Genomic DNA, 12836 nt, shown 5'->3' with positions numbered 1-12836 from the left:
GGCGGCGAAGCCTCTCGAGACGGAGGAGGAGATTGACATCGACCTGGAGGCGCCAGAAACGGAGAAGGCGGCACTGGCCATCCAGAACCAGTTCAGACGTTTCCAGAAGAAAAAGAAGTAGCGACTGTATGGAATGGAAGCTGAAGAACGACAAAAACAAACAAACAAAAAAAAAAACACCAAAAAATTTCCCCTGATGTACAGAAATCTTGGGGTGGGTGGGGCTATCATTTAAATGTTGAGGAATTTTTTTGCTGTCGTTTGCAAATTCTCGTAAGTTTTTTTTTTTTGCATGAGATTGAGGCGAGGCGCCAGCGGGAAATCATTCTGACGACGACAGAAGTCGAGCGTCCGGTTTCACGACGGCAAAGGCGACGCGGGCGTCGAAACGGGCTGCCGCTCGCCCGTCGTGTCCCAGGCGGGACGGACGTGGGAAGCGCAGCCCGGCCCATCTTATTCAAGGGTCCCTCCGGTCATTTGGCTCGACGCGTCACGAGCGCCGCCGACGTCAGCCTCGGCACTTTGTTAAGTCGACAGCCTCGCGCCCGGGCATCGTGTTACCGGCGGCCGCTTTCCCTCCGTCCCACGGGAGAAATGAGGACAAACGCCGGCCTAGATTCCGAGCGCACGGTGCCACCTTTGACGCTTAGCTAACTGCTAACGGGAGCCTAATGAGTCAATTATTCTCGGAACGTAACCTCTTTTCTATTTCCAGCCGGGCGCGATCTGCTCCTTTTTTCCCTCATTGGCGACAGGCCTCGAGTCGTTCGACTAGGCGCAGCTTTGCTTCTCACTCTGCTCGCTTCCTTGCTTGTTTGGGAATTTCCATTTGCGCTGGAGGACATTCGGTCGCCAACGAGAAGTGGCGTCTCTCCGCGCTCGGAATCGCCGCCAACGACAGAATTCCGACAAAAGCGCTCCGATCCAAACGTGAGTTGCTTTTTGCGCCATTCGTGAGGGAGGCTTCGGGCTCGACAACAATCCGCTGGAAAAAGACAAATCAGTTGCCGATTTCCATGAGAAGTTGTTCCAAAATGACACATTTGTCCCCAAAATACAAATATAGATGAGAAAAGTTCAGATCAAGATGGGATTTTTTTTTTTTTTTTTGCGGTACACCCGAGCCGGACACATTTTGGATTTCCAGGAGAATTGGTTCACAAAACAATCAGCGTGCGCGTTCCCGCCTTACTCGGTCTCACGCACGTGGGACGAGGTCAATCTTTTCCGCAAGCCGAGTCACGCGGCGCTTCCAAAGCCGGCCGGACAATGTCCTCCTCGGCGTTCTTGCGTCACAATGACTGCTGTCTGATTTGTGCGCATTCTTTCTGTTGTGAAGGCATGTGACGTCCACAACACTTTTCTTGTTGTGCTCTCAATAAAATCTGCCGCTTTTGGCATTCCACTCGTGTCCCGTTGCTTTTTGTGCTCTTGAAAGAGACACCAAGGAGGAAACGGCCCCGCATCTCGTCACCGATTTCAGGCTTTTCCGAGAGGGGAGCTACGTATACGGTCAACTCTGTGGGGTGTTCCCAAAGTTAAGGCAGCTCACAACTCAACAATTGGTGTCTCCCTCAGCGGTCTCAGCCCAACTTCTTCAGCATCTCGAGACCACCAAGAGGCTGCTGGTGGAAAAGCGCCGATTGGTTTTGTTTTTGAAGATCCATCCGTCCAATTTCTGAGCCACTAATCCTCACAAGGGTCGCGTGAGTGCCGTGCTGGAGCCTACCCCAGCCATCTTTGGGCAGGAGGCAGTGGAGACCCGGAACCGATTGCCAGCCAGTAGCGGGGGCAGGTAGAAACAATCGAGCGTTCGCTCTCTCAGTCGCACCTATGGACAATTTCGAGTCCTCAGTTAACCTCGGCAGCCCGTTTTGGGGATGTGGGAGGACACTGGACTCCCCCGAGCGACCCACGGAGGTTCGGGGAGAGCACGGGAAGTCCACGCGGGCGGGGCTGGGATTTGAACCCCGGTCTTCGCAACTGTGAGGCAGACAGCTGTTTTGTTTTTTTTTTGTTTTTTTTTGTAAATGCAAATTGAGAACATGAGAGGGAAAACAAGTCAACAACAAAGTGTGATGCGAATTTGTTTGAAAGGGTCAGCCTGAGATGGTCATGTGATGTAAAAATCGCGAGTTGGCGTTGCCGTCGAGTCCAAATGCTCCACTGACCCACTTGGAGAGACGTCGACGGCTCTGAACTCGATTGCTTTTCCTGACATCCTGCCCCTGTCAAGAGGTGGGCGGAAGTGAACGGCCTTCACAACCGAGGGGAACGCGTGACAACGGTCTCAATTTCGTCCAAGGTAAATCACAGCTATTTGGGCTTTGTCGGTAATCTGGCCAGTTGTTTTGTATTCCGAGTTTTCTTGAAACTCAACGTCTTTGTTTGTGCGCGTGTTTTAGCCGCGAGTCGAGCGCTAACTTGAGAATTTCTGGGAAACGCAACGCCGACGACGGCGAGGAGGCATTGCAACCCAAAGGTTCGGTTCCATCAACTTTAAGGGCCATTAACTTGGTTTAGAGCTGTTCTTTAACGGCAGGCAACGGCGCGACATTTTTAGCGGTTTCGAAGACGGAAGGTCCAAAGATTTGGACCTGAACCCAAGTCACGAGACTTTTATTGGCCTCGCGAGACTCTGATAAGATGCGTCTTGTTTCTTCCATTGGCCTTTTCCAACTAATTGTCTTTTCCACTTGGTCTCACTCAGGCAAAACGGTTCCTTTTTTTTTTTTTTTAGGGAGACTTTAGGAATGAATGAATGAATGATTGAACGCGGCCATTTTTGCACTAATTCATCTTTCCTGACCTCCCTCCACCTCCAAGTGAGCGTGGACTTTACTCCTACACATCCTCACTTGAAAGCCAATTCAGTGGATTTGTGGAAAAAGACTGTTACTACCGCACAGTGTTTTGACCTCAATCTGACCCTCTGTGTGGCGACGGGACAGGCGCGACCGCGATGGAGCGCCGCGACATCAGCGACGAGGACGAGGATGACGACGAAATGGTGGACATCGGCGGGGTCACGCTGGATTTCTCCTCCACAGACGACGTCCCGCCTCTCAGTTCTGGTACTCGCCACTGCCGTGAACCCGAATTCCTTTATTTTTGAAACGCCCTCGCGACGTGACAAGGGTTCAAGCGCGGCATCGACCACGTGTCCACGCCGCCCGTTGCCCGTTGGCTTTCCGATCGCTGTATGTGGCCGTAGCTGAGCGTTGTCAGAGTAACTGAGTAAAGTGTGTGACTGCGTGTGAGCCCGAGTTCCGTTTATGGGTTTTAATTGTGAGGATTCCTCCCGAGCAGGTCCGACCGCATTTTGCCTCGACCTGGACTCATCTACTTTCCTTTTTGGCCTCTAGAAGGATCCGCGGGGCGAAGAGCTCAGATGACGTGCTGCGTTTGAGAGCGCAAAGGTAGAGAGATAACCAGCGGGGCGCGGCGATCCTTTGGGTCAAAGGCTAACGTGTCCGTTTTGTATCGTCGACCACGTTTTAGTTGTAGGAGTGTTGAGTTCAATCCCAGCGGTGGAACAAACAAACACGCTCGGTCTTTTTCTTTTTTTCCCGCTCGCTCTGCAGTGAACTGAAAAAGGAAAAGTCTGGTTTGGGTCAACTTGGGGTCTTCTTGATAGTTCCTGAAACTTTTTTAGGAATGAGTTCATGAATAGCAATGCAGTGACCTCGTTGGCAACGATTCATTGTTCCCGGGGGGGCTCCCAAATGACTTGTCCTCGTCTTCATTAGAGAGACAATCCAGCATACCGTTAGAAGGACTGACTCTCTTGCTAGTCGCCTTTCCCACTAGTAGTGCCACTTTCTGGTCTTCCACGAACACACAAGCACATTTGAATAGTAAACAACTGTGCTGCCCTCGTGACGCTGCCACAAACTTGGGGCCTCCTCGACACTACTGAATAGTGGCCCACTAGTAACATGCCAAAGTTTGACTAGGATGTTTTACTAGTGTGTAGAAAATCATGACAAGACTCTTTTGTGAACTGACTTGTGAGAACCAAGAGCACACTAGTACCCTAACCTAAAGTTGAATGTTGAGGATCTGGATGGACAAAAGGCAAAGACAAAGAAGAGTGGAACTGTTGTTGTTGTTGTTGTTGTTGTGACCCAGCGCCTCCTCCCCCTCCCCCGTTGCCTGCAGGAGGTCACGACCGTTACGGCAGCGCCGGGGGCCCGGCCGTCAATGGCCTCAGCAGACCGGCGGACCCCCTGGAGGACCCCGTGCCGGGGGTGGGGACCTACGAGGACTTCAACACCATCGACTGGGTCCGCGAGAAGAGCAAGGACCGTGACCGGCACCGAGAGGTCCGTTCTGGGCTGTTTTTTTTTTTTTTTGTGTATGTTCCTTTGTGAAGGTGTTGGGTTTGTTTTTGTTTGTTTAGATTAGCAACAAGAGCAAAGAGTCAGTGTCGGCTCTGCTGCTCAGCGTCAGCGACGCATTCTCGGGCTGGCTGCTCATGCTTCTGGTGGGCCTCACGTCAGGTACTCGGCATCCGAGCGTCTCCCTCGCGTCGGTCTCTTGGTTGACCCGAGTCCGCCGTCGTGGCTTTTGTGCCTCCAGGCGCCGTGGCGGGCGGCATCGACATCGCCGCCCACTGGCTGACGGACATGAAGGGAGGCGTGTGTCTGGCGGGTTTCTGGTTCAACCACGAGCACTGCTGCTGGACATCCAACCAGACCACTTTCCAGGAGCGAGACCGCTGTCCTCAGTGGCAGAGCTGGGCCCAGCTCATCACCGGGTCCTCTGAGGTACCGCCCGTTTCGCAACGTTAGTTTTCAATGAGAGGAGAGAAGACTGCCTTCCAACTTTCACGACTTACCAAAAGGGTCGCGAGTGCAAAAACTCATTCAAATGTCGGGCAAAAGGAGGCGCACTATTTGATGCTGAGCGAACGCAAAGCGGCGCCGGCGTCTTTGGCAGCGGGCGGGCGGTCGGTCGGTCTTCCGAAATGGTCTGAAAACGAGGCCACTGCGCTCACGTCGACGTGTTGGTGTGTGTGTGTGTGTGTGTGTGTCGCCCTTCAGGGGGCTTTTGCCTACGCGGTCGACTACTTGATGTACATGTTCTGGGCTCTTCTGTTCGCCTTCCTGGCCGTGACGCTGGTCCGGGCGTTCGCTCCGTACGCGTGCGGCTCCGGTATACCCGAGGTGAGTCCAATTACCAGAACATTCCATTGTCGAAGGGAAGGTTCACTGTTTCCCTGCAGCACGCAGGCGCCAAATTTCATACTCAGCAGGCCATTTTGCGCGCATGCATAATGGCCGTAACATTCGGTACAGAGGTGCTTTGGCTCTTCTTTTTTTTTTTTTTTTTTTGAGGCTCTCATCTGCCGCCTGCAGATCAAAACCATCCTGAGCGGTTTCATCATCCGCGGCTACTTGGGCAAATGGACGCTGATCATCAAGACGGTCACGCTGGTGCTGGCCGTGTCGTCCGGGCTCAGCTTGGGCAAGGAAGGCCCGCTGGTCCACGTCGCCTGCTGCTGCGCCAACATCCTTTGTCACCTCTTCACCAAATACCGCAAGAACGAGGCCAAGCGGAGAGAGGTCGCACTTAATTGACGAGAGGCCCCGCCCCCGTTACGCCGGCCCCACTGACAGTCGCCCGTCGCGCTCTCGCTCAGGTGTTGTCGGCGGCGGCGGCGGTGGGCGTGTCGGTGGCCTTCGGAGCTCCGATCGGCGGCGTTCTCTTCAGCTTGGAGGAGGTGAGCGGCGTCTGTTTGACTCTCCGCGCCCGGCGTGTGTGAAACGTGTTTGTCGCGCGGCGCAGGTGAGTTACTACTTCCCTCTGAAAACGCTGTGGCGTTCGTTCTTCGCCGCGCTGGTGGCCGCCTTCACGCTGCGCTCCATCAACCCGTTTGGCAACAGCCGTCTGGTTCTGTTCTACGTGGAGTTTCACTCTCCCTGGCACCTGGTGGAGCTGGCGCCCTTCGTCCTTTTGGGCATCTTCGGAGGCCTGTGGGGGGCGCTCTTCATCAAGGCTAACATTGCGTGGTGCCGCAGACGTGAGTGGTTCTGTTTGCGCGCGTTCGTGTGCGCGTGCGTGCGTGCGTGCGTTTTTAAGGCCGTGCGTGCGTCGCCACCAGGCAAGTCGACCCGTCTGGGCCACTACCCGGTGACGGAGGTCCTGTTGGTGGCGGCGCTGACCGCCTCGCTGGCTTTCCCCAACGGCTACACCAGGATGAGCGGGGCGGAGCTCATTTCCGAACTTTTCAACGATTGCTCGCTGCTCGATTCCTCGCAGCTCTGCGGCTACGAGCAGGTGGGTGCGCCCTGAGCCTTTTTTCTTTGTTGCGTTGCCATGCGACGCGATGCATTAAGTGGCGCCGTTCCTCCCGCCAGCCCACTAACACGTCCCGAAGCGGCGCGGGCGACAGCCTGGCGGACCGGCCGGCGGGGGAAGGTCTCTACACAGCTCTGTGGCAGCTGGCTCTGGCCTTGCTCTTCAAGATGACCATCACCGTCGTCACGTTTGGCATGAAGGTCCGTTTTCTGATGATGCTCATTTCATGCTACTTTTCCCTTTCTGCGTTTTTCTTTAGCTCACCCACTGACTGGTTGTCAGTGTTTTCATTTGTTTGGTATTTCCTAGTACACACGTTGCTTGTGTTTAATTGGGATTTGGATGAAGAGGGAGTCCTCGGAAAAGTCCAAAGTTTGAGAGCGTGATGTGTGAGCCGCTGCTGAAGATGAAAAAAGCCGATGCGGAAATGTGTTGGCGAGTCGTGATCCGCTCGCCGCGCCGCGCCGCGCTGTGCTGTGCGTGCGCAGGTTCCGTCGGGACTGTTCATTCCCAGCATGGCGGTGGGCGCCATCGCGGGGAGGCTGCTGGGCGTGGCCATGGAGCAACTGGCCTACTACAACCGCGACTGGTTCCTCTTCCGAGGCTGGTGCTCGCCCGGTACCGACTGCATCACGCCGGGCCTCTACGCCATGGTGGGCGCCGCCGCGTGCCTCGGTGAGACGCCGCCGCATTTGCCTACTGGCATGAGCTGATTGATTGGGACGAGTGCAGGAATGTCTCAGTTGTGCTTTGGTGAGATGCGGGAATGCAAGATGAAGATGAAGGGGGGGGGGGGGGGGGGAGATACTTTGCAACAGGATGCTGCATTGGCTTGCCTCCTCTGGAAGCCCGCTGATGGCAATTTAGCCGTTTCCTGGGGTTACATGTCAAATGAAACGCATAAATAGCAATAAAATCCAGTCACGTCGACTTGGTGTGGAACCCGTCAAATTATGAAATACTACGTCAGTCCTCGAGACTACTTGGCCTTAGTTTTGCCAGGCGGGTTCCACCCTGAACCGGTCGCCGCCGCTCACTGGGGGCGATTTCGAGCGGCGTCTTTTGGGATGCGTTTCTCCGGGTGTTCTCGTTTTGTCTGTGTGCCCTGCGACTGACTGGCGACCAGTTCAAGGTGCACCCCGTCCCTCAGCTGGGTGAGGCCGCAGTACGCCCGCGACCCATCGGGATGATTAGCGAGAAGGAAGTTGGATGGATGGATTTCTTGGCTCGTCGCCATTGTTGGAGTGCCGCTGGTCTGTCGTGTGGGAAAAGGATCCCGGAGCTATAAGCGGGCCGCCTAACCTACATGAATAATTAATTTCCGAGCCGCCCCTTTGAATGAACTTGTCTCCTTCTCAGGCTTTTTTTTTTTTCTTTTCTTTTTTTTTTTTTTTTTTGCTCTCCAGTCTGTTGGGTTATATATTGCTTGTCTAGTTACTGTTGCTTGTTGACTACTTTAGAAATTGTTTGCGGGGTGCATGGAGGGCACTCGACCCATCCGACATTCCAGCAACACTCCAAAATGGCCAACAGGCGAACTCGAACCAGAACTCCTTTCCTGATATGCTGGATACGGAGCCGGCACAGATGTACTTCCATATTCCGATCACTAGAGTGCGCTACTGCGTGTCGAGGGCTTCTTATTTGAGGCTGCCAAAAAAAAATCGGAAGTCACAAACGATTGATTTTTCATAATTTGCATTGACGCCCACGTAAGTGACCATGTTAAAAGAGAGATTACCATGCTGTGTGTGCGTGGGGGGAGGGGGTGGGTGGTTGAAAATACAAGTCCAAAAAAATTTGAATGTAATAAGGTGTCACACTTTTTGTTTGAAAGATTAGTTTACAAAATGTTAACTTTTGTAAATGCTGCAAATATTTCATTTTTTTTTTTTTTTTTTTTTTTTTACAATGAAAAGTGGTTACATTTGAATGTCACAAGATATGTCCCACAGTGTCACTTTTTGATCAAATACGATTGAGTGCTTATCTTATGTTTTTTTTTTTTTTTTTTTTTTTTTTTTTCGCACAAGGTCAGGCGGTTACGGCCTCAACAATCGGTCTCCTGAGCCGTACGCTCGCGGGTCCCATCTGACCGGTTCTGCCCGTCCACAGGCGGCGTGACGCGCATGACGGTCTCGCTGGTGGTGATCATGTTCGAGCTGACGGGCGGCCTGGAGTACATCGTGCCCCTCATGGCCGCCACCATGACCAGCAAGTGGGTGGCGGACGCCTTCGGGCGCGAGGGGATCTACGAGGTGAGGCGGGGAGTGTGTGCGTTGCGTGGCTTCCAAAGTTCCAGGTCAAGAGTTTGCTCCCGCTCCCGCTCCCATCAGGCGCACATCCGCCTCAACGGGTACCCCTTCCTGGAGCCCAAAGAGGAGTTCGAGCACAGCAGCTCGGCCGAGGACGTGATGAGGCCCAGGAGGGCGGACCCCCCCCTGGCCGTGCTCACGCAAGACGGCATGACGCTGGCTCAGGTGGAGGTAAGCGTGATGTCACCCCCTCGTATAAAGTACCCGAAAGCCACATTTGAGCCAAAGTACAAGTCAAGAAACAAACTTGAAGAAGATTACTTGAGTCAAAGGCTTCAAGTAGCTGACATTTGCTGAACTTATACCTACAAAACATACGTGAATGCCAGCATTCATTATTCCAACAACAAAAACTGTTATTGAGGATTCCACAACATTTTCATTCTGTTTTGAAGGACAGCCGGTAGGGAAAAAAGATGGATTCTTCAGGGTGTTTTGTGCATGTATTGCTCAGAAGTTGCTGAACTTTATTTGAAGTCAGGCACAGGCGGAAGATGCGTGGACGGCTGCTGTTGTCGACCACGTGCGGAGAGGCGGCACTGCGCGCTAAGTGTCAAGTCTTTGGATTTTCTTTTTTCCTTGCTGGGGTTTGAGTCTCGGGCCTTTTCCTGAAATGGCGATGAACGCCTCTCCTCTTACTTTTGAGCTTGAGGCCTCCCAGTCTGGCCTCTTTCCCCGTTGTCCCCCGTCCGTGCTCAGCTCGTCCCAGAGAGAAGCCTTTTAAATCGTCCGCCTGATGCGTGTTCCCGGCTGCCGTGGTAACGCTGGGTGGCCCTCTCAAAACGCAGGAACTGGTGGAGAGCACGCGCTTCAGCGGTTTTCCTGTGGTGGTCTCACAGCAGTCCCAGAGGTTGGTGGGCTTTGTGCTCCGAAGAGATCTGCTCATCTCCATTGGTGAGTGTGTGTGTGTGTGTGTGTGTGTGTGTGTCTCCACGTTGTCTCCCCCCCCCCCCAAAAAAAAAAAAAAAAAAATCAATCCAAAACAATCCCTCTCACTTTTGATACAGATAATGCCCGCCAGCGGCAGGAGGGCGTGGTCAGCGCGTCCCGGGTGGTCTTCAGCCAGCACGCCCCCGCTCTACCCCCCGAAGCCCCCCCCGACCTCCGCCTGCGAGCCATCTTGGACCTCAGCCCCTTCACCGTCACGGACCGCACGCCCATGGACATCACCGTCGACATCTTCCGCAAACTGGGCCTGCGACAATGCCTGGTCACGCACAACGGGTGAGCGCGCGCACACACACACACGCACACGATCGAGTTCGGGGGGCAATTCGAGCGGAGCATTTGAAATGTTGCGATGGTGAAGAACTCGAGTATGCGTCATCATTTTGTTCCATCCTTCACTCAGTCGCGCTTGCGCTTTGGCCGAATACGTGTACAACTTCAAGCTTCATTTCTCAGTTTTTTTTTTTTTTTTTCTTCTTAGTCTCAAATGCAAACTCGTTTGAAAGGAAAGCGGACGCCGGTGGCGCCCGTCGTCGGTCTTCGCTTCCGTCGTTTGGCATCCAGACCTTCAAAGACAGCTTCATTGATACAAAAGCTGTCTTTGAAGGGGCATGCAAGAAACCAGAGGTTTCCTTTTCACCCCAATCCTCCCCAAAGTGTTTTCCTTCCAAGTCGACCCGCTTTCTTGACTTCCACCCGGTCAGCGCCACGGATTCCGGGCCGGGCCCCGCCGAGGCCTTGTTGTTCGGCCCGGGCCTCACTGTGCTTGTCTTTTGTCTCCTGTTTGTCTGGCTGTGTGCTTAGGAAGCTTCTGGGCATTATCACCAAAAAGGACATTCTCAAACACATGGCGCAGATTGCCAACAGGGATCCGGACTCCATTCTCTTCAACTGAGCGCAAAATTAAGAAGAGACGTGTGGGTGCGGCCGGACGGAGGCTTCTGGAAGCTTTCACGTCTGCTCCGTTTCTGACGTCGTGGTCGTCATCCTCCCGTCCGGTTCGGCGGCCTCCCCCTCGTCGAATGCGGGACGTGAGAGAAGATAACGCCGGCTCTCGGACGAGCCCTGACTGAGTCGGCTCGGCGGTTTTCTCCGACTGCCCGACACGCGTGGAGTGTGAGGGAGGCACATGAGCAAAGAAATGTCATTGATGTCAAACGCTTCGTCCCACTCCATTTATTCTGTCGGTCTTTCTCCTTCTTCCACTCGATTGCAATGGCGACTTGAACGACAGCAAATAAGGTCCGGTGGAATTTTCCCGGTTCCTTTCTTTTGCCGCTGAAAACCCGAGCCCCCGCCCGGGCTGCCGTTCTTTCGGCTCGGCGCGGCGCGGCGAGGAAGGGCAAAGTCACGGAGAAAGAAAGTATTCTTGCGTAGCAAACTCAGATGAGGAATTCCCTGAACAGAAAGCCAGCGACCGATTGACGGGACGCTCGCTCCTGACGAACGCCACGCCGCGTCAAATTTGCGCTTTCCTTAAGAGCAAACGCCATCCATCCAACCGAGCTTCTTGCTCGCCATCTCCACCGACTTCGGGCGTGAGACGGGCTAACGCCCGATGGCGTGATCCCCACAAACCAGCGACGGTTTAATCTCGCGTTCTGAGTCTTCGGTGAACCCAGCAGGCTTGTTTTTGGAACGTGAAAGGAAACCAGAGTGCCCGGAGAATACGTGCACAGGCACGAGGAGAACCACGCAAAGTGGGAGAATTTCAGAAGCGAAAGATTTGTGGAATAACACGTCGACTTTGGAACGTCTTCGTAGCAGTTTGCAGATTCAAGTGTTTGTAACCTTGTCAGGTTTGAAGGACGCAGGTCTGTTTTTTTTCTCCAGGATTCATGAAAGTAGTCGTCTTGTTTGTTTTTTTTTTTTTTCTTTGGTGTCGGGCCTTCTTCTTCTTCTTCTTCTTCTTCTTCTTCTTCTTCTTGTTGGAAAAGCCACGACCTTCAACTGCCGCCATTCTTTCTGACACCGGTCATTGTGTCTGGCTGCAGACTCCATTAAGAGTTGAAAGATTTCTTTGAAGTTGCAGAATGTGAGGAAGGTACAGCTTTTTTTTTTTTCTTTTTTAAAGAGCGCTTTACGGTTAAAGAATAGAAAAATTCACAATTGTGAGTGAAAAGGCTTGCAAATGATCAGACCGGAATTTGCAGAAATGCACATTTCTCAGCCACAATGCTTCAGTGACGATGTTCTGGTGACATTTGGGTTTGGGTTTCAAATACTGTCGGATGTGAAAGAAGCTGAAATTTCAAACCTGAGAAGGTTTCAAACACTTAAGTTCATGAAGACGAGGCCAAAATGTCTGTGGAGACGTGCGAAAAGAATCTTTTGAGAGTTACGGACAGCCAGTACGCTCTGGAAAAGCTGTGCAACTTTATTATTGTTATTAAATGATTTTCCCATTATTATTGTGGCTTTTTTCGTTCATTTCCACAGCTGCGGCGTGTGTCTGTACCACGTGGTATTTCCTTAAGAAATGCACTCTGTGAGGCTTGTAACAAGGTGCGCTCTGTAGGCCGGGAATTCGGGTATATTTTGGTCCGATTTTCTGTCCACTAACACATTTAGCGAGCAACACGAAGAATTCAAATTTGATTCGTCAACTCTAAGAAGGGCGAAGCGCCGACGGCATGTCGGAATCTCTCAGGGGCGGGCGGGCGTGCGTGCGGAATGTGAGCGGTGTCTAGTGACGCTCTTGTTTCCGTGTCGGCTGACGCTTCACATGGGGCTCGAGTTACCCGCCTGACTTGCGTAGCCCCCCTCCCCCGCCACTCTCGCCGGCCCCGTCTCGCCACTTTACACGCTAGCGCTGAGATTTTCTTTTTTTTCCTCGTTGGGGTGGGCGGGCGCAACGGGCTGAGGTTGTCCCGGGTTCCCGGGGGCCGCCGACATCGTTTGGCCGCGTTGGCGCCACTTTCAGGAGTCACCTGAAGTCACCAACACACGACATGCGTGCGTGTAGAATGCAACTGGAGCCGGTGTGCAGTATTGACCTCTTGGCCTCACCTGAGGTGCTTTCCCACAGTTTTAGTCGCTCACGTAACACAACGTGCCCAAAAGACGGCACGTGAGGTGTCCGCCTGACCCCTCACGTCGTCTTGCTACTCCACAGGCTTCCTCGCAGCTTGCTAAATAGGCCACGTTACCGATACACCGTGCACAATAATAACCATAAGTTGTCACAAGGCCCCCCAAAAAAGACTGAATTGGCCACAAGTTCAAAAGCAACACCTTGTTTTTATCATCAGTTACATGCAATACCCGTTT

The 12836-nt window shown here is 53.2% G+C and overlaps 1 protein-coding gene across 1 annotated transcript; it reads left to right on the top strand.

Moving 5' to 3' along the window:
• Positions 1 to 118: 118 nt before the first annotated feature.
• On the top strand, positions 119 to 11974 carry LOC133494762 (H(+)/Cl(-) exchange transporter 5-like). Its single transcript, XM_061808903.1, has 17 exons — positions 119 to 2305; positions 2952 to 3074; positions 4162 to 4325; positions 4403 to 4502; positions 4582 to 4769; positions 5046 to 5168; positions 5361 to 5567; positions 5645 to 5725; positions 5791 to 6025; positions 6107 to 6282; positions 6363 to 6503; positions 6792 to 6978; positions 8419 to 8561; positions 8640 to 8789; positions 9407 to 9512; positions 9626 to 9842; positions 10371 to 11974. Exons 2-17 carry the CDS (start codon positions 2963 to 2965, stop codon positions 10459 to 10461), a joined length of 2421 nt encoding a protein of 806 aa, XP_061664887.1. The 5' UTR covers positions 119 to 2305; positions 2952 to 2962; the 3' UTR covers positions 10462 to 11974.
• Positions 11975 to 12836: the final 862 nt, after the last annotated feature.

The sequence above is a fragment of the Syngnathoides biaculeatus genome, chromosome 21 (assembly GCF_019802595.1).
Source record: "Syngnathoides biaculeatus isolate LvHL_M chromosome 21, ASM1980259v1, whole genome shotgun sequence".
Lineage (NCBI taxonomy): Eukaryota > Metazoa > Chordata > Actinopteri > Syngnathiformes > Syngnathidae > Syngnathoides > Syngnathoides biaculeatus.
Note: the sequence above shows the minus strand (reverse complement) of the source record. Positions and strands in the feature narration are given on the sequence as shown.

What these genes read in the sequence shown, in the direction of transcription:
- LOC133494762 (XM_061808903.1), top strand. Translation starts at nt 2,963, where the DNA reads ATGGAGCGCCGCGACATCAGCGACGAGGACGAGGATGACGACGAAATG. An exon ending in CATTGCGTGGTGCCGCAGAC is followed by an intron (nt 6,026 to 6,106) that starts GTGAGTGGTTCT and finishes CGTCGCCACCAG; the next exon opens with GCAAGTCGACCCGTCTGGGC. An exon ending in TGCCTGGTCACGCACAACGG is followed by an intron (nt 9,843 to 10,370) that starts GTGAGCGCGCGC and finishes CTGTGTGCTTAG; the next exon opens with GAAGCTTCTGGGCATTATCA.